General features: G+C 43.5%; 1 protein-coding gene across 2 annotated transcripts in view; it reads right to left on the reverse strand.

The window, feature by feature from the left end:
- The window catches only part of VWA8 (von Willebrand factor A domain containing 8), a 251624-nt gene that overhangs the window by 118114 nt on the left and 111510 nt on the right, over positions 1 to 22000 (reverse strand). For both annotated transcript variants that reach the window (XM_075918951.1, XM_075918952.1), the window contains exon 20: positions 3750 to 3821. In XM_075918951.1, coding sequence (XP_075775066.1) covers positions 3750 to 3821 — 72 coding nt within the window. The remainder of the gene's footprint in view (positions 1 to 3749; positions 3822 to 22000) is intronic.

The following is a 22000-nucleotide window of genomic DNA, read 5'->3' on the forward strand; positions in this document are numbered from 1 at the left end:
ACCATAATTGGGGAGGTCCTCATGATTTTAAAAATGGGTTAGCCAATCATCTCTTAGGGATGGTCTACGTCTACTTGTTTATTCCTTAGGACAGGGTGTTCGATTTGATGAATTTTCACAGTCCCTTCCTCCTCTACATTTCTATGATTTTATGAACCTCTATATTTCATGATTTAGCTTCTACTACATGAATAAATCAAGTTTTTCAAGATTTCATGTAATCTGAATCTGCAAATGAAGTCAAATCTTTATACACAACTGTGACAGGGAATTTGCTTTGTATTACTGGCATTTTTGTTTTTAATAATTGCCAGTATCCTGAAATCACAAACTTGAAAAATTATAGGACTACATAAAGTCAAAGGACACACATTTTATCAGAAAGAAATAAAATACAGGTGGAAACCTGTAATATCACATATGGAGTTAGTAATGCACCCATACGCTGCTGTTACTGCAGCTACGAGATTTTAAAAACCATAAGCAGTCTGATACACTGAAATGTTCCATCTAGTTTCAGAACAGCTACATAGTTGGAGAACTGCATAATGTACTTTTTAAAAAGACCTTCAAAAATATGGCAGATGGCAGCAGTCATTATGTGCCAATCTCTAGTAGATTTCATGCCCAACTCTCCACAGAATAAGGCTTGAGCCAACTGTGGCAAAAAACAAACCGCAGAGAGACAGATGAACATACAGAATTGGTACAGAACATATCAAATATCAAACAAATTGGATATTCTACAAAAGAAGAAAGGCTTTTTGGCAAAAGAAAAAGAACATGGTTTGTCTGCATGTCTGTAATACTGTCTTCAAAATTCACACTCATACAAATAAGATATTTTCCAACTACTAAACAATATTGCTTTCTCCACCTCTCTAATGGATCAGAGAACAACATGGCTGCCTTTTGTTTTCTTCTTTCAAAGCTATCATTGCTAATGAGAGTAAGAACATGTCTAGCTTCCAAAAGAATGCTCAGATACTAAATTGACGCTGTAAAGCACCAATGAATGTAGTGAACAGTGCTAACACAACTCAGGGTGAAATCCTGCCCCATGAAGTCAATGGGAGTTTTGTTACTGACTCCAGTGGTGCCAGGATTTCACCTTACACTTTTTTTTGTTTGTTTCATCAAATACAAGCTCTTTTTTCTTACAGCTTTATTTTATATCCAAGGGAATGATTTATTTCTAAAATATGCATATAATATTTAGAAACAAAAAAGGCATTTGCCACTAGATCATAACTATAAAAATTTTAAGGTTGGTCAACTTTTAAACTTAGCTGCTTGAAGAAGTACAGTATGTTCCTGCACAGATACTGTGGTGTACCACACAAAATCCTTGTTTGGCAAAAATGGTTAGGGAAATCAGCTCTTTCAAGCTCTTTCATTCTATTCCCGGCTCTCCCACAGACTCGTTCTGTGACAAGTCACCACTTCTGTATGCCTCAGATTTTCATGTAAAATGGAAATATCTAACCAGAGTAAGTCAGTGATTAATGCAGTGTGTATAAATCAGCTGTCTGGATGCAAAAGCTTCGTGTAAGTGTAAACTATTACAATCATTAAGGACAACCTTCCAGCAAGAGGGAATGATTTAATTTAACACTTGAGGTACATCCAGACCCATTTAAGGCTCCTCTATGCCATTAAGAGACCACTAAAGCCAACTTAACTGACTTTCTGAGAAAAACCTAACTACACAATCCTAACTTATACAAAATTGTATAAAGAATGTGTTGGCAACATGGGCGGGGAAAAGAAACACTGCTGCATGTTAGAACAGCCTCATAGGAGAAGTTTCCAGTTGACCCAAGTTAGAACAACCCTGAAAGAAGCCTATGGTAACTGTGGAGATCAAAGAGCACAAAGATGGCATAAAGTCACCTTCCTTCTTATGTCATCTCGAGTCCTGTAGTAATGAGTCAAGAATTAAGCGCTCTCTTACATACCAACTGGTATCTAGAATAATGAGCAATGTCATATAAAAATGCTGAAAGTATTGGGTTGTTCTACGGGAAGATTACAATAACATATGATTTGTGCAATCTCATGTAACTGGCCCCTATGGATTAGACATATTTTACATCACAGCCCACAAGGAACATGACTAACTCAGCTGATCAGAAGCACTAGAAGAATAAATTAGTTGTTCTTTTCAGAGATATCTACATAGCACTGTGTCTGAAATATTTTCACTATATAAACTTAAACATACGCATTCATCAAAAAACTCCAGCCCCCTCATATACCAGTGGGGCCAGGGTTGGCAGAGCAGAAGCAGCGAGCATATGGGAGCGGGGCCTCAATCATGCGGGGGAGGGGCTGTCCTAGCTCTGCGCAGGTCTCTGTGCCACCCAGTGGAGATGGATGGGGAGCTGGACGGCTCTCGGGGACATTGGGGGCGGACGCGATTCAGGGCTTTCTTCACACCCATTTCTTCACACATACATCCCAGTCCTGTCTGTCTGGGAGCCAGAGCTAGTGCTCCAGACCTTGTGGCTGCACAGGCTTCAGAGAAGGGGGAGTCTGAGCTCCTGCCGCGGACTCTGCGTGCCACTGAAAATCAGCTTGCATGCCACTTATAGCATGTGTGCCATAGGTTGCTGACTCCTGCCTAACCTAAACCTCCCTTGCTGCAATTCAACCAACTGCTTCTTGTCCTACTATCACAGGTTAAAGAGAATTTTTTTTCTCCCTCCTTGCAGAATCTTTTACATACTTGAAAGTGTTATGTCCCCTTTCAGTCTTCTCTTTGCCACACTTATCAAACCCAATTCTTTCAAACTTCCCTAATTTTTGGTGCTCTTCCTTGGAGCTTCTCCAATTTGTCCACACCTTTTCTCAAATGTGGTACCCAGAACTGAATGCAATACTCCAGTTGAGGCCTAATCAGTAAAACAGAAGAATTACTTATCCGGTCTTGATTACAACACATGTTAATGTATATTTACTAAATTAATGTTTGTTGTAAGTGTAAGCTAGTATTAAGACCAGAGTTAGGATAGCACTTGAGGACAGAGAAGATCTAAAACATTACTACTTTGCATTTGCTGTGAAGTTGTAAAGAATGTTTCGTGGAGTTCAAGGGTCACCCAGCCCTCAAGCCATGGCAGACCCACTTGTGCCTAACCTGATACAAGCAGGTATACCCATTATATACCCATCCTGCTATAGTTACTTGTAGAGATGAATTTTGAAAAGAATTTTGAATGAAGAAAACAAAGTGTACTCGTGGAAGAAAATAAACAAATCCCACAGCCTGAATTCTGAGGAGGAGTAACCACATAAAAACAAAAAGAATCCTTCTCAACTCTTAAGAGCACATGAAGTGATTGAATCTGATATGCAATCAGTTTTCTATGTGGCTGCACAGAAGTACTTTAAGGTCGTCTTCTTCTTAAACCTTGGTACTCCGAGTGGAGCATAGGTCACGCACAAGTCTCCTCCACTTCACTCTGTCTCGTGACAAAACTTCTAGCTGACGCCAGGAGTAACCCGTTTCCAATAAACCTGGCAGTCTGGATGGCTACTAGTATATTTGTCTTTTTAGTTTTAGATTTCTCTGTAGTTATTTACATATCACAAAATTAGATTCCAATAACATTCTGAGATAAAATTGAAGGTTTATCAACAGCACAATAGATGCAACTTCAATGAAGCATACATAACTGAGTTTCACTTGCTTATACCAATGGTGAATTTGGTCCACACATTGTACAGAGATCTTTGTTTTAACTTACCTGGTTGCCAACTAAAAGAAGGTGTTCTCCCAGCAAAAAGTCTTTTAGCATATCCTCCATCACCATCATATGCTAGAGACCAAAAAATAAAAAAAAACAAAAAATTAAATACAATGCTTATGCACACTAAATAAATGCAAAATTATTGAAGTCTTTTTCACCAGAATCCTGATCACCACACATATATCTATATATTTGGTATTTTAAAGCAAGAAAATTGTCTCAATCAGAGCAGAGGGAATCTGTTCAGTAACTCAAACAATGATATACAGTTTTTAACTCCATTGATATACTAGCCTGCATTTTGACTGGTATTACGTGACTGATTTCTGTATTTCTCAATATGTGTTCAGAATGAATTTCCTTGTAATCTGGTGGGCTAATATTTGTCAACCACAGTGCAAGGACTGACATAATGACTGCACGTATGTAGACTGTCTCACCCAAATACCCCAAGAGAACCTGCTTCAATACAGAAATAAAACACCTACCACTCACACACCCCTATCTACTACCTACCACTGCAAGGTAGAACTCATAAAAGAAAACATCAAACAACTACAAACTATAATCTGTGTGGGCTACATTCCGAAAAAAATCTTTCCTGAACCTCCTCTTTTGTCCTTTAGACCGGTGGTACCATTAGGGGTACGTGAGAGAAGTCTGGTGGATACATCAACACAAGTGAAATTTGGCAAAAAATGTCTGGGATTTTGCCCTGCAAAGGGGATCGGGGAGAGGCAGTGACACATGCCTGTCATATTGAATGTTTGGAGCCATTAACAGCCACTCTGCGCACACGCCCCAGCGCTGGTAGGAAAAGCGTGTGTCTGTGACAGCAGTTCCGGTGACACTCAGGGCAGTTCCAAGTTGGGGGGGGGGGGGGGGGAAATATGGGGAGAAAAAAAATCACTTCCATGGCTGCCTCTCCTAGTTCGTTTCCTCTCCAGCAGCCTCCCCAGAGCGCTCCAGCAGGAGGGAGGCTGAACTTGGAAACGCACATTACCCCCACCCTTCCAGCAGCTCAGTACAACGGACCCCAACGTCCCTTCCCCATGGTGCTGCGGAGAGGAGCTAAAAGGCGGTGAAGTGGCACAATAAGATTTGCTCCAAAAGATCCCCCCACATCAGTGGCATAGCGAGGTGGGCGGGAAGGCAGTTGCCCCCGGGTGCCATGCTAGGGGGGCGCTGGGCTGGGGTGGGAGCGCACAGCCCTGCACAGTGAGCCTGATGCTGGCAGGCCACTTGCTCCCTGCAGACAAGCCACCGAGGCAGGCCAGGCAGTGGGAGCGGACACTTCAAAGGTAGAGTTACCATACGTCCGGTGCCTGGCTCGAGGGGAGGGCACTGGGTTAGAGCGGAAGGAGCTGGGGGGTGCCTGGCTCTGAGGTAGGGGAGGGCATTGGTTTTGGGGGTACTCAATTTTGTTTTGAAAGAGGGGTCCTTTAAAAAAAAAGGCTGAGAAACACTGCTTTATAGAATCATAGAACACTAGGACTGGAAGGGACCTCGAAAAGCCATTGAGTCCAGTCCCCTGCTCTCATGGCCGGACCAATACTGTCTAGACCATCCCTGATAGACATTTATCTAACCTACTCTTAAATGTCTCCAGAGATGAGGATTCCACAACCTCCCTGGGCAATTTATTCCAGTGTTTGACTACCCTGACAGTTAGGAACTTTTTCCTAATGTCCAACCTAAACCTCCCTTGCTGCAGTTTAAGCCCATTGCTTCTTGTTCTATCCTCAGAGGCCAAGATGAACAAGTTTTTTTCCCCTCTTCCTTATGACACCCTTTTAGACACCTGAAAACTGCTAACATTTCCCCCCTCAATCTTCTCTTTTCTAAACTAAACAAGCCCAATTCTTTCAGCCTTCCCTCATATGTCATGTTCTCTAGACCTTTAATCATTCTTGTTGCTCTTCTCTGGACCCTCTCCAATTTTTCCACATCTTTCTTGAAATGCGGTGCCTAGAATTGGACACAATACTCCAACTGAGGCCTAATCAGCACAGAGTAGAGTGGAAGAATGACTTCTCGTGTCTTGCTCACAACACTCCTGTTAAAGCATCCCAGAATCATGTTTGCTTTTTTTGCAACAGCATCACACTGCTGACTCATATTCAGCTTGTGGTCCAGTATAACCGTTAGATCCCATTCTGCCATACTCCTTCCTAGACAGTCGCTTTCCATTCTGTATGTGTGAAACTGATTGTTCCTTCCTAAGTGGAGCACTTTGCATTTGTCTTTATTAAACTTCATCCTGTTTACCTCAGACCATTTCTCCAATTTGTCCAGATCATTTTGAATTATGACCCTATCCTCCAGAGCAGTTGCAACCCCTCCCAACTTGGTATCATCTGCAAACTTAATAAGCGTACTTTCTATGCCAATATCTAAATTGTTGATGAAGATATTGAACATAACCGGTCCCAAAACAGACCCCTGCGGAACCCCACTTGTTATACCTTGCCAGCAGGATTTTGAACCATTAATAACTAATCTCTGAGTACGGTTATCCAGCCAGTTATGCACCCACCTTATAGTAGCCCCACCTAAGTTGTATTTGCCTAGTTTATTGATAAGAATATCATGCAAGACCGTATCAAATGCCTTCCAACCTCTCCAAACTCAACATCAGAGGCAAGCGATGTGGGTCCTATGCCCAGTCTTGGTGATATGCTGTAGCCAGACACAAAACCCCATCTTGTTTTCAACGAGCCCCATCTTGTTCCCCCCCCCCCCCAGAGAGCAAAAGAAAGGCAGTCAGCCTTTGATGCCCTGGGAACACAGGTTTGCTGCCTGTCCCTGACTCTACCATAAACAGAAACCAGACAGTAAATGGGCTAGCTGACGACCCGGGGCCTCCCGTCGCCCTGATGGCTAGTACCAGTAATTGACACGCCTGCACTGTCCCAGGAGAGGAATCTTCGCCCATCACATACCAGAGGTGCCCATTGTCTGCATTTTCCCAGGTGTAAATTATGCTTTGCACCCTTCGTGGGAAACTTGGCATTCAAAGCCATTTTTCCTAATTGGCCACTTGAAACCAGGAAGAAGCCTACATGACCCAAGGGGTATAAAAAGAGGTTCAGCAGCCCACCCTATTGGAGCTCCAATCATCTATACCTGCTGGCAGGTATTGATTGTCTCCCGAGGTCTGTGGGACGCCCAACCTCGCCCTACTTCTTCCCGAGGGATTGAGAGAAAGACGCTGGCCACGCCAAGTCTGGAACGCAGGGGTGAGAATATATACCTGCTATGTGTCTATTTTGCATGCATTTAATAAGAGCTCAGAGAACCAAAGGGTTTCATGGTACCTGTAAGTGACTTATTAGTGTAATTTCTGTCCTGTCCTTTGTAGTGTCTGTGTTATCTGTAACACAGTAGTAGCATTTAACAACTAAGTTTACCCTGTAACAATAAATAGTAACTGTTTAAGCTTTAACCTGACTCCTTCAGTTGCTGTAACAGAACCAAGCACAATTTAAAAGAACTTCAGCCGGTCATAAGGGACTCACTGCCCTGACCGTCGGCTGACAGAATTGGCGTAGTCGGCAGGATTGTGCTACTGGTTCACATACAGCAACATGAAGCCTGTCATGATAGACATGGATTTTAGTGGTATAGAGAAAGGGTTTGCCCAGGAAGGTTGGGGCAACCCAAAATGGAATAGAGAAATGCTAGAAGAGGATTGGGGAAATCCTGAGGAGTTGTGGGTGCAGTTCTGTAAGTATAGAACTGCCTGCAAGCTAAAGAATGGGACAAAGCCTGAGTCTGTGGAAAGGAGCCACTTTCCATTTAGCAAGGAAAACAGGATCAGGCCCAGACAAGAAGGCAGAAATAAAAAACAGGATCAGGCCCAGACAAGCAGGCAGGTAACAGATAAGATTGAAAGCCTTGTGGTAGAACTGAGAAAAAGGCAGTAAGTACTGGAAATCTAAACCCTTAAAGCATACTTACAAGAGTAATATCTGAAACAAGGCCAGTTTTATTTTAGAGATAAGAAAGTGTTTTAAGAAAAGAGAAACAGAGAATTTAAACTCTGCAGAGAATGGAGAGAATTGAGCAGTTGTGCAAATGCTAAAATGGTGTAGATAGAAAATTGTGGTTTCTTTACAGTCATTCTGAAGGAAAAATGGGCCCTTTTTCCAAAGGAATGTCTGTAAATAACCCAGGCAAATTTGACTCAAATCTGAACATTTGATTAGAGAGACTGCTAAAAGAACTCTAAAGGGAGGGGGGTTCTATTGGAACTGAACTACCCCAATGAATAAAAAGGGAATGTAATTATTGTACAGCTATGTAGAAATAGTGTAAGAAAGGTTCAGAGAGAATGTATGTGTATCTGTGTGTAGATATATATATATATGTGTAAATAAATGAAGTTTTAAGGTCCAGTAATCTTGTTTGTTTGTAGGTTTAAAACAAATTGGTTTGGTTTACTTTCAGTAAGACCATTTTAGTCCAAGTTGTTTAATGAAGGTACAGGAAAACTGTAAGCATAAAGAAAGAGTTACACTATATGCAAAGTTTAATGTGGCTAAGTAGTGTTGTAAACAAAGATTGCACATTTTCCTGTAAACTATAGAATAAGTAAAAACTGCAAACAGACTAAAATGCTGTGAAAGCTCCAGGAGCCACAACAGGTTGTGATTTCCTTTGTGGTGCAAATGCCCTAGCTGGCAGCACAAAGAAGCTTTGCAGGTAATAGCTAAGTTTGATTAGCAAACTACCTGAGACCAGAAAGTTCAAATTGTAGCCCTCCAGAAAGAAAGAAAGAAATAGGAGGTTGGGTATAGTAGGAAAAGTTTAAATGTAAGCAGTCTTTTAAGAAGACAGAGAGAAGACTGAGAAATTGGCATTTGTAAAAGATGTTACCCCTTTTGAACAAAATCTTGCAAAGGTTCGGGCATAGTCCTTGGTCTGATCAAGTGTTAACTGCTTGTCCATACAATTTCAGACCTAGAAGACAAATTGACTAACTTACTTGTGTATATGTAAACCCTCAACTTCAAAGGAGAGGGAAACAGCTGCAGCTTTTGTCTTCTATGGAAAACCTGTAAAGAGGTGTTCTTCAAAATTGTCTGAATATAAGAATACAAATATGAAACTGCAAAAATGTAAAAGCCTCTGCTTCAAAAGTGGAGAGGTAGAAATGCATGTCCCTCAGTACCCAGACAGAGCTAGATTCCCTTATGGATGGGTGCTGAGAGTTAAGCAACTCTCAGATGTATTTTTTTCTTCCCTCAGGAATATGCTTAAGAAAAGGAGGTATGAGGCTTAGTGAACACGCTCACCCTCCTTACCAAATTAATAGTAGACAAACATGTGTCATTGTAAAAAGTCATTTAGCAGGAATTAGGATGGACCATAAGAAGGAAAAAAGCATGTAAAAAAAGGGGAAGGCAAAAGGTTTGGAGCCCTATGGGCAGAGTTGAAGGAATAAGGAAAGTAGAGCAGACATTGGAAAGTTACTAGGAATGAGAAACATTTTCTTTGAAAGGACAAAGCAAGTGATTTGAGGGAATGTGAAGATAAAAGGTGGACTCCATGGGAGTGTGGAAGGAATTAAGCAATGGTAGTAATATGTGAAGGGAAATCTTGTTTTAAAAATGACACCTTGTTTCTTTGCAGCCTCTTCCTTAAGCACTGTGCAAACGATCTATGCAAAGAAACAATCAAATGTAAACATTTTGTCTATGGACACCTTTGTTAAATCTGCAAAGGAAAATTAAGGATTCTACTAAAACTTAATTGGTTAACTGCATAAAGGAATGAGCTCTATATATTGTAACTCTATTTTGTGGATTTCAAATTAACTAGTTTTATTTTGTTTTGGATAATGTCCTCTTGCTTAAAATTGCAAACAAACAAGGCACAAATTGGTTAGTGCTTCTGTTGGGCATTCAACTCTTAAGGACATTTAACTTTCTAGAAACCAAATTATTAGTTTAGAAATTCAAGCTTTGAAACTTAACTGTCTCTTTCAAGGCTGAGTTGATAACACTTTTGGCTTGCTTTTAAATTCAACATTATATGTAAATACAGGCTGCCTGGTTATTTCAAAGGAAAGTGGACAGGGAAGGCTGTTGCTGTTTCAGCAGACACATCCACTGCACCCCTGTCCACAAACATAGAAGGAACAGCTCAGCTTGCAGAGCTGGCAGCAATCAATTAGCTTGTGAGGCAGGGGCCAGTACCATCTACACTAACTCCTATGCTGTATGGGCTGGAGCCACCCAGTGGATAACTAATTGGAAGAATAATAACTGGGAAATAGGAAAGCCTGTTTGGAGATTGGAATATTGGAAATGGATATACCAGTATGCAACCCAAAATGCCTTAAGCATAGGTCATGTGGCAGCTCACCACAAGAATAACACCCTGACTGCACAGCTAAATAACCTAGCAGATGCAGCAGTACAAATTTTTGCTGCCCAGGTGGATTGGGAACGCCTGTACATTTGGCTACATGAAACCTTGGGACACACAGAGAGCGATAAGCTGGTGCGGCAGGCACATGCCAGGGGGTGGCCTATCACCCACAAACAAGCCAGAAATCTGGTACAAGCTTGCACCCTATGTGCTGAACTCAGAAAACATATAACAGAAAGGCAATGATTTGCCAGGCTAAGAGATGGAAAAATACTATGGGCAACCTGGCAAGTAAATTATATTGGTACACTACCCACCAGTAAGCAAGGGTGGAAGTATGTTTTAACTGGAGTAAAAATTGTTTCAAAAATTGGTTTTGCTTACCCAACCCGATGGACAACAGGGTTGTTTACAGTCATGGGACTAAACCACTTAATAGCCCTGGTCCCAACACTCCAGTTTGGGAACACAAACCCATGTACTGCACTCCTATAAGGGAAAAGGAGTCTGGACAACTGCAGATGCTGGGCTAACACCAATAACCATTACTGAGGCTTGGATTGTATCCAAGACCGGCAAACCTTATGTTTTATTACAGAAAACTGAGGCAATATCCCTGAACAGTGCTCCAGTGGGATGGATCCCTCCCAATTCTGGTGTGGATCCGGGACACCACCATGAACTTTTTGTATATATATATATACCACTTGCTGTTGTTGTGCTTGCAACCACTGTTGTTAGTTACAGACTATTGAAATAAGACATGGTACTCCAACTCGCCATGGTCTTCTTCCTCATCCCAACTGCTACTGCTGTACCAGAACACCTTACTTGACTCCTCCACTGGACTGGGAATCGAGTTTGTCCCTCTCAGCCCAAATGACTGGTGAAACAAAGTGACATCTTCCGATGGGGACCAGTATGGTTCGATGACAGCGACTACCGCAATCCTCTAAATAACTCTGGGGGGAGGTCAAGAGGGGGAGGCAAGGGAAGTGGCAACAAACGCTATGGGATAAGACATGCTGTAACTAAAAATGTAAAGCCTCGTGGCTAGATTGTCTAGCCCAACACCTAGGACTTTCGTTAACTCCCTTCCTTCACTCTATTGTAAATACTATATTAACCATTTTACTTGTTGTAATTGCTTGCTGCATGCTTCTATGTATTGTTAGGCATTTTGTGTACACTGCTACCTCCTCTGCACAAATCTGGTATATGGCGTTGGGAAGTGATCCTAATCAATCCCTTGATCCAAATTATCTGATCAGACCCTGCTGATAGGGCGATTTTAGCTTCCTCCAAGGAGGGCAAAGGGTGCTGGCATCACCGCCATCTTGCGTTCTGGGACATAGTGAGGCGTGTCAAGGGGGTGGAATGTAGCCAGACACAAAACCCCATCTTGTTTTCAATGAGCCCCATCTTGTTCCCCCCCCCCCCCAGAGAGCAAAAGAAAGGCAGTCAGCCTTTGATGCCCTGGGAACACAGGTTTGCTGCCTGTCCCTGACTCTACCATAAACAGAAACCAGACAGTAAATGGGCTAGCTGACGACCCGGGGCCTCCCGTCGCCCTGATGGCTAGTACCAGTAATTGACACGCCTGCACTGTCCCAGGAGAGGAATCTTCGCCCATCACATACCAGAGGTGCCCATTGTCTGCATTTTCCCAGGTGTAAATTATGCTTTGCACCCTTCGTGGGAAACTTGGCATTCAAAGCCATTTTTCCTAATTGGCCACTTGAAACCAGGAAGAAGCCTACATGACCCAAGGGGTATAAAAAGAGGTTCAGCAGCCCACCCTATTGGAGCTCCAATCATCTATACCTGCTGGCAGGTATTGATTGTCTCCCGAGGTCTGTGGGACGCCCAACCTCGCCCTACTTCTTCCCGAGGGATTGAGAGAAAGACGCTGGCCACGCCAAGTCTGGAACGCAGGGGTGAGAATATATACCTGCTATGTGTCTATTTTGCATGCATTTAATAAGAGCTCAGAGAACCAAAGGGTTTCATGGTACCTATAAGTGACTTATTAGTGTAATTTCTGTCCTGTCCTTTGTAGTGTCTGTGTTATCTGTAACACAGTAGTAGCATTTAACAACTAAGTTTACCCTGTAACAATAAATAGTAACTGTTTAAGCTTTAACCTGACTCCTTCAGTTGCTGTAACAGAACCAAGCACAATTTAAAAGAACTTCAGCCGGTCATAAGGGACTCACTGCCCTGACCGTCGGCTGACATATGCTCAGGGAGTCCAGAAGGGCTACTGCAGCAGAGCTAGTCACTGAACTGGCCTAGATACTGGGGTGACCTGAGCATGCTTGTCCCCATGTCAGTGAGAAGAGTGGCACTAGCTACTGTGAGACCTGTAACACTCTGGCTCTGATTCTGAAGTTGACTCCAACCAAGATGATTGAGGTTGTGCCGCACCAAATGGTACAGGTGAACGTTGCACCCATGTCAGATCTCTGGAAGTCTGACGCCGATGGGATTGTTCCTGGGAGCGGTGCCAGGGTGACCGATCTCAGGATGCTCAGTTTCGTAGTGAAATTGAGCACCGCATCATAGCAGGTTTGCCTCTTGACTGTGCAGGACCAATAACTGGGGATTGCTGCCTCAGGGAGCCCCTAGAGGATGTTGAGTAGCTGAACATCATCTCTGTTAAGTCCGGGGCCGCTTTGTAAGTCTCAGGATGGCCACATTCCTCATATAGCTATTTCTAGTAGGAGATACTACTCTTACTGGACTCGATGGCCCAAACTGCGGTGCCAGAGTCGACGGTGCCAACTGATCTCTCAGCAATGAGAAGTGTCGTGACACAGGACACACTCCCTTAGATTTAGTCACCTTGGGCTGCTTCTGCCACTTACAGACACTGGAAAGCGAGAGCGATGTGCAAAGTTGGAGCCAAAGTCTTCAGTGCTAATGAATGTCAGTGCTGCAGTGTCTTTGAGGCCAAGACCTTTTGTGGCCCCGTGGTGTCCCATGCAGAAGATGGTGCACTCTGCACCAAGGACATCTACTTCAGCACTGTGGCCAACTATACTGGCTGACACTGCAAGGTGGACTCCATGAGGATCTGATTAAGTCTGTAATCTCTGTCCCTGCAAGTTCTTGGTCAAAACCCCTTCCAAATCCTGCACTTATCTGGTTTTGAGTACTGAGCCATTAAGTTCCTACGGTAGCACGAATGGCTGCCATTAGCACATTTAGAATTAAAATCATATTCACACTTGATATTTCTAACTTCACATTCCAGAATGAGACATGCACAAAAATAGGATATACACATTCCGCAGATTGTAACTTCAAAATTAATGTCACATGATGCATTTTGCATAAAGCGCTTTCGAGTATGCATACTCTGAAGTAGGGATGTCAAATCCTATTTAACTGGTTAACTGATTAAGAGGGGATGGCAGGGAGAGATGCTTCAGGGCTCCCCTCCCCCCAGCTTCTGGGCTGGAGCAGCCCCACCTCCCCCACAGGCAAGAGCTACACTAACCAGGCTGGAGCAGCCCCTGCCTGCAGCAGGCCAGTGTGCCCCACAGGCAGTGGCTGTTCTGGCATTCTAGCCACGGTAGTCCCTGACTGGGGGGTACCTGGGCCCACCGTAGACAAAGGCTTCTCCAGCTGGGACAACAGAGCAGCTGCTACCTGAAGTGGGCTCCTCCATGGAGCTGGAACAGCTCCCTGTCCATGGCAAGCAGGGAGCTGTTGCAGCCCCTGCCAGTTAACTGGATAAACATTCACATCCCTAATGAGAAGCCAGTTTTCATAAAGCTGGAGGAGCAGGGAGGAGACTATGATGCTGGCATACTTCACCCAGTGCATTAAACACCCCATGTGAGTGAAACCAGACAATTATTATGTTCCTGAATGAACTCACACAGGATAATTATAGAAGACAAAAACACTCTGGCAACTGTTGGTGAACACTTCACACCACAATCATCATTTATCTAATCTACCACGCCAGGCCTCGACCTCACAGAAATTCTGCACAATTCTTTCAAAAGACGAGCCTGGTAGCTTGAATTAATAAGTTTGCTAGATACTAAAAACCATAGACTGAAGAGACACACTGGATTTATAGCTTATTTCATTACAACAATCTGTAACCTACTAACCTTCTCTTTTTGTCCTCTTTTTCCACTCAGGCTCATCTGAAGAAGTGGGTTTTGCCCATAAAAGCTCATGATACTGTATTTATTTTTGTTAGTCTCTAAGGTGCCACAGGACTACTCATTTTTAAAGTTACTAATTAACAGGGCTACGACTCTGAGACTTTTTGTCCTATGACTGCAGAAGCGTTAACAGGCCACTCTACCTTCGGTGGTCCCTTAGGATATGTGCTAACTCAGGAGTGGGCTACTTCACAAATGTTTGAAGTGGCCCCTGGCCACCCCAGAAAGGACAGGGTCACTTCCGTGCTCCCCCACTCACAGACCCTGATTGGCCTGGGGGTGGGGAAGTGCGTGAAGTCTTTGTCATCAGACCCCTCCCCCCCCCCGCCCCAAAGAGAACTGCCAGCTGTTCTGAACAGCTGGCAGCATTCCCTCTAGTGCCCACGCCCCTTGGAGGACGGGAGGAGACTTCGAGTGCTCACCTCAGTTCCCCAGGACAATCAGGGCCTGGGGCTGGGGAAGTGAACGAAGTCTCTCGCTCCCTGCTCCCGCCCGACAAGGGGCGTGCAGCAGTTAGAGTGAACTGCTAGCAGGAGCGCACCTTACAGGGAACCCTGGTCACAGGTTTTATGTTATACTCTCAAGTTCACAAGAGATTTATTTGCAAAACCTTTGTAGAAAGAGGTCAGCTATCCTGCTGCATACATTAAATATTATGGAATATATAATTCAGTTCTTCTCTGTTTTACATTTTCTTAATCAGTATTTCTAAGCTGATTTTATAGTTTAAATGTACTCTTAAGCCTTCCTGAAGTAATCATTCCAGATTATTACATATTTACCTCACTGAAACAAAGACTTTTACAATAATCAGTCATAAGAGGTTTAATGTGTTCATAACAAAGTCCATTGTTTTTAGAAAAAGGGCACACTAGCTTACTTTGTGTAATCTCCGTAACAATAGAAATGTTTATGAAATTTCACAAACTTTAAATGATATGTTTTCAAATATTTTAGGCATAATAAAGGACTTTATATCTTGCAACGGCACTGGTGGAGGTTTCTCTTAAAACTAGTTAATCAAATAGACAGAAGGAAAGCAAGGAAACTATCTGGAAAAAAAGGGTGTTGTTCCTTTAAAAGATTTCTTAAAGGAGAGGTGGGTTGGGGTGAAGGGAGAAAGATTAAAATTAGAGAGAGAGACAGAAAAAATAGGAGACTTCGGAAGCAATCTTTTTGTACTATAGTAATTAAAATTAAAATGTATATTTCAGATAAGGGTGATATTTTGAAGGTTTTATTGAAAAACTATGTATCTGAAGACCCAAGTGTTTAAGGTTAAGGATGTATACTCATATTGTACATCTAAATATCTATGCAAGGGTATTATAGAGATGTGATTTTTATAATTTTCAGCAACACATTAATGAATATTTTAAAGCAAATTTTAAACTAAGGTCCTGTAGACTAACAAGTTCTGAGTACATATTACAGTAATGCATAACTGTTTCTCAGCAAATTCAGAAAACGGCAATATATATGTGGGGGTTAGCAAATGGCATCATTGCCACTTGAATGATTCTACCACCAGCCTGCCCCTGCACCTTTTCCCTTGGCCTCACACCCTACAACCAGCTCACTCCTGCACCTTGCCCTAGCCCAGACCAGACGCGTAGTGAGGGTGTTATGTGGACAAAGGCAAAATTTGTCATCCCCGCCCCCGCCACACGGCGGAATCCTGAACCTGGCACATGACTGAGCCCGAACCTGGGAGGAAGGAAGGGAGCTTGTACTGCATTTTCCCCCACCCCTCCATCACTAATCCGCTGGCGGAGATGGAGGAGGGTCGGGCTGGGGGCAGGGAGGAGGTTTCAGCCAGCAGTGGTGGGTAGAAGAAGAGCAGGTAAGCCGAGCAATGACAGGGGGAGTGGAGGAGGACTAAATTGGCGCCCTCTCCCTAGCATGGCGCCCGGGGGTGACTGTCCCCCACATCACCCCTCGCTACGCCACTGGGCCAGACACCCTACCCCCAGCCTGCTCCTGCACCCTCTCTTCTGGCCAGACTCTGCACCCTCACCCCTCCTGCACCCTACCTCCCACCCAGATCCTGCATGCTCATCCCCATCCCACTCACTGGCAGAGATGGGGGGGGGCACACATGGGAGGGGGGAGGAAAGAGGTCATGTGGCTCATGCCTCCCAGGAGCAACAGGAAGGGAGGAGGCCACGCGACTGAGGTGGAGGCGGGTGGCAGGATGCAGATGACATCACTCAGTCGTCCTGCAGGAAAAAGTTTTTATATAGAGAGAAATGTGATACAGGTTGGAGCTCCCTGGTCCAGCATCCTTGAGACCTGACTGGTCCCAAATGAGGAATTTTTCCGGACCAGGGGAGGTCATTTAAGGGCCCCTCCCACCGCCCCTCTCCTGCTTCCTGGCTCTCCCCACAGCCCAGGTGAGCCACACACCAGCTCCTGGCCTCTCCCAACCCAGCTGAGCGGTGCTCCTTCCCATCCTCTTAGCACCTCCCCACATCTCCTTCAAATCTCAGCGCATCCTCCCAATACCCCATATCCCTTCAGCACTTCCCCAAATCCCTAGAGCCCCCTCCCCACCCCACATTCCCTGAACCTCCCCTCAAGCCCCTTCAAATCCCAAGCCCCATCCCTGCCCCACATCCTTTCAACTCTCCCCCTTCCTATGTCTCTGTGCGCAAGGCCCCCCGAATGCCCAGCTCTCCTAGCACCCTCTATTGTCCTATCAGCCCCCACCTCAGCCTCCCCTGGGTCCCTGCCTCTGCCTCAAGGACTTGCCTCTTGTCTCAGGTGGAGACACCATGTGCGCCTGCCTGGGGCCCCCTGCTGCCTTCTCTGCCCACACACACGCGCTCCCCTCACTCAGCTCTTCAGCGCACCCCCACTCTCCCCTATGCGACCCCAGAGCCTGCACCACAAACTCCAGGCGGGGTGTCTGGGGACAGCCCATGCCTAGGGCAGGTAGTAGGTTGGAGACTCGGGGCTGAGGCAACTTTCCCAGCACCCCAGGCTCACAGAGATGGACCCCACGGGCATGAAGCTATCCTGGCAAGGGGAGGGGGGGTCCACTGGGCGAGGGGTAAGGCCATGCGGGTTCCTCCCCGCTAGAGCACTGGGAAGTGGGGAGGCTGCACAGCTGAGGACACAGGTGGAGGCGGGTGCAGTGGGACACAGATGACATCACTCTGCTGTCCTGCAGGAAACATTTTTTATATATATATATAGAAAGAGATAACAAGTGGTCCTGTGGCACCTTAGAGACTAGCCAAAATATATAGAATCATGAGCTTCCATGGGCAAAACCCACTTCATCAGATGAACTGGAGTGGAAATAACACAAACTAAGCAATACATATAACAACAATATAAATGATCTGCCAACAGGTCTGGCAAGCTGGAAGGCTTTTTCACTTTTAATTTACTAGACTGAAGACTCACCAGACAGAAGCCAGCTGAGGGAGCCTGCAGAAAGGGTCAGAACAAGGATTGGTAAAGGCAAGGAGGTGGGCAGTAAGACCCAGGGAAAGGAGCACCTTCCCTTGCCTCTTATATACATTGCCCATGGGCCTAAGCTTCTGGCATAGATACCAGGGGCCTTGGAGCATCATGCTTCACAATGCTATCAGCCATTGCTGGTAGCAAAAGACATGGAGCTCTGAGCTGCCATGGGGGGCTCTGGAGCTATCAACCACTGCTAGGAGTAGTGGGGGGAGCAGTCATTTCCCCCATGGGAGTTAGCTTCCCTGTTATTTTTAATGTGTCACAGACAGGTCACAGTCTTCCCTGAATTTTTGTTTAGCCCAGAACCTGCCTATGGCTTTTACTAACAATAACTGAGACAAAATCTAAAGCATAATAATGACTAAGGCTACGATTTTATCATAGAGGTGTCAGAAGTAATGGAATCAATGATAAAGAGAAAGCAGCAAGGGGTGGCAGCAGCCCCTGTCCGTGAGCTCCATGAAGAAAGAGGCATCATAGTGGGGGAAGGAGAGGAGGTGGCTTCCTGCAGCATAGACTCCCCCCAGCACTGGCTCCTGCCTGCACCCCCTGCTGCCTCTGTAGGAGGCAGCGGGGGCAAGAGGGAGACAGGTTTGTGGAACTGGCACGTGTGGAAAGCCTGCTTGAAAGCTGGCTCCCCGCACGTACTGGCTCCCACATGCCCCCCCATACATTCTGTGCTTCTGCCTCTCTATCAGAGGCAGCAGAAAGGGAGGGCACCAGTTCCCACCATCTCCTTCTCCCCAACTGCCTCTGAAACAGAATTAACTGACAAGCCCAGGCCTGGGTTTATCAGATAATTGTGTAGTCGTCTATGTTGACATCCCTACTTCAAAGCATGCAGCAAGAACCAGCTGTGCGTGTATGGTTGATAAGACATAATTGCTGATATTCTACTCTAAGAGGAAAAATACAATATGTATTCAAATTATAATACTATTATTAGATACAATTTAACATATAGCAGATTGTTTTTATCATCTTTGATTTAATATGTGAATAGATATACAATGTAAAATAACTAAATAATTTGAGAGTACTTTTTGTTGACCTAATATCAGGGGATGAGGGTTTATTTGCTATACAAAATTAAAAATGTATTCAGCTCAGAATATTATTGCCACATAAACCAGGATGCACAATCAGGTTATAATTAATTTATAATAATAATAATAATAATAATGCAATTGACTGCAATAAACTACTATAATCAAGAACTAGTAATAATATTTTCTTGTATGATGTGAAGAAAAGTCTCAATGGCCAAATTTCACTTTGGTACAACTCCACTGAAGTCAAGACATGAGTTGAATCCATATGTTTATAATTACACAAATCTGTACCACTAGAAGGTGAGACATTGATCTCAAATACAAGTTTATATTCCGGTTACAGTTTATTGTCAAGAAAAAAGAAAATCTATCCCAAATCAAAAATGTGTGGCTAAACTGCTATTCTCACTCTTTGAATCAGACTAACTAATCAAGGACACCATTAAAGTTAGGGATGGGAAATGTTAATCTGGAGCAGCCCCTGTCTGTGATGTCCTGGGAGCAATGCAGGAAGGGTCTGCTCTGGCTGGGCTGGAGCAGCCCTTGTCTGTGGCGGAAGCCACTCCAATCCCGGCCCCAGCTCCTGCAAGGTGGCTAGGAGCCAGGAGCAAGCAGAGCCCCGTGGACTAGGGGGTTGGAGCAGTGAAATCTTGCTTAATTGGTTAACTCAGTAAATGTGAAATTAACCTAATGTTTAACCAGTTAACTGATTGCCCAGGATTTTACATCCCTAGTTAAAATACTTGTGATGTATTTTATAGTAATTAAATGGTATTAAACATTCTAACATGTAAAAATGGTAATGTACTTGAAAACAAAAATAAACCTAAAATTGTTTCAAGCAAACAGATTTGTTGCAAATAAAAATGATGCAATTATCGGTGAAGCTTGATAACATGAAAACTGCAGGCCGCTTTATTAGTATCAAAATCTTGTGTATGCTCTGTATCTAGTGAAAATAGGTCATCTGTAAGTAGGTCAAACAAGGTACTTAGAAAAAAGAGTGACTGTCTTTACATAAATGTAACATACAACTATTTTTTGTTTCAGCATTATCATTTTACCCCCAGCATTTGCTTCTTGAAATCAGTAACTCCTGCATTATTACTAAGAATACAGAAATATTTAATTTATAATACTACAGAAGCTGTTGTAGTGTTCCAAATCCCTCTAGGCCAAAACAAAGGGCAGTATTTTAATGGTGCTTATAATCAAAGCTTAATATTGCAAAATCCTAAGTACTCATGTCAAGAAACTATCAAATGCACCATACGAAAGAAGGCTTGAAGGTAAATTTCTGTATTTCCTTGAATGTGCACGCACGCGCACACACAGTAAAATAGCTGACCAAGTTTGTTTTAGTCTAGATTTAACATCAGGTATCCTAGCAAGCCAAATCCATTATGCTTTCTGAGTTAATTGCTAAAAACATAGGAGAACTTCCTCACATTTAAACAAAACAATCCTAAATTGTAGAAATAACGGGGCTCGAGTTGTTTCTCTCTGTCATGAACAGGGGGAGTGCTGACCAGCACCCGGTGACTAAGGGATTAACTCAGGTACCTAGCAAAGGTGTCCGCCAGGGGGCTGGGAGAGCTAATTGAGATAGAAGGTTGAAATCTGAATTGGATATAGGTTCCCTGCCTACTTTCTTTGTGTGGGAGAGTTAAACCAGCAGTGAAGATACACAGAATTATTTAAACCAAGGCAGGACTACCATGCCCCTCCCTCCACCATGGAATTCAGGGCATGGAAGTGGACTGAACAAAGAGAAAATGAGAAGTGAGTACCAGGGAAATGTGAGTCCAGTTGCGTTTCTTTATTTTGTGGTATGGTTTGAACTGTTCTGTGTGAATTTATGCCTCCCTCTCCATTTACTACCATTTAAGCACTGTGCCGAGACTTTTCTCTGGTTTTTAAATTTATTTTCCTTGGTTGCTCTGCGACATCTAGCAATCAAGTATGCTTTATCAAGTTTATCTTTTGTTTTGTAATACAAATCACTTCTTTTAAAGGTAATGATTTGATTCTTGTGTCCTGGAAGGTTTGTCTGTGTGTATCTGCATGCCTCTGACTGAGATAGCTACTAGAGACTGCAGCTTGTTTTTCTCTTTTCTTTTTCAAGTTCTTTTTGGGCAAAGGAACTTAAGAGTATCCCTGAGGTTGATTTCAAACTTTCATGCCTGTTTTTTTTTTAGGGATAAAAAAGCACTTCATGGTGGCAGCAAATTTCCCAAAATCTGTGTTTTAGGATTCTGAGGGAATGTTTTTGTAACGAGTGCCTGTAGAAGCAAGGTTTTAAAGCTCTCTTGTGGGCCCCAACCTTCTGCATTCGGAGTCCCAGAGTTGGGAACAGCCTTGACACTCTCAAACAACTGTTTCGGCATAATACATGCAAGTACTTGCTAGGAAAATGAGATAATTTCTAATAATAAGGTACAAGCCAGTACTGTGGTGAAATATACAGAGAATGTTTACAATCATGTCATGTTCACGTAAGACATTTCTAAATGGAAATGTCAAAATTCCACTAGATTTGGCAATAAGTATTCAATGCTTTCCCCCCACCCCAATAGCTAGGCTGATTGTGACATTTAGCACCTATCTAAAAAAATCATTGTTCTTCTTCTGAGTCTCACAATATGCAGCCCACTTTAGATTGCTGGCTCCTGCTCTGATACTACATCTTCAGTTGCAGCATGCTGTGGTTTCACAGCAACGCTGAAACCCCACTGGAACATGAAATGTTTTGGGGATGAGCATACATAACTAAATGCTGGGTTTTTAACTATACTACTTTATTACTCATAAATTAGTTTCAGTCTCCAGCAGATTTTCATGGTTCTGAAATCATCATGAGAACACTTTAGTGTGTCACACTGGGGTGGGAGCTAGCAACACAGGATTAAAGAAGAAAACCAATTTTTTATTCTCAATATGCTGCTTTTTGACAAACACACAATGCTACTGTTGATGAATTTAGGGCAATTTCCTTTGGTCTACACATTTAACAAACAAGTGACACCTAAACAAAGCAGATAAATAATATTTTAACACAGGTCAGGTTTAGATTTTTTTTAGTGCCTTCATTCTGGAATTACTACTATTACTGTCTCCTTAAACAAGATGAAAAGGGGCATTATTATAGGATTTAGGATTTCAT

This window comes from Pelodiscus sinensis, chromosome 1 (genome assembly GCF_049634645.1).
Source record: "Pelodiscus sinensis isolate JC-2024 chromosome 1, ASM4963464v1, whole genome shotgun sequence".
Classification (NCBI taxonomy): Eukaryota; Metazoa; Chordata; order Testudines; family Trionychidae; genus Pelodiscus; species Pelodiscus sinensis.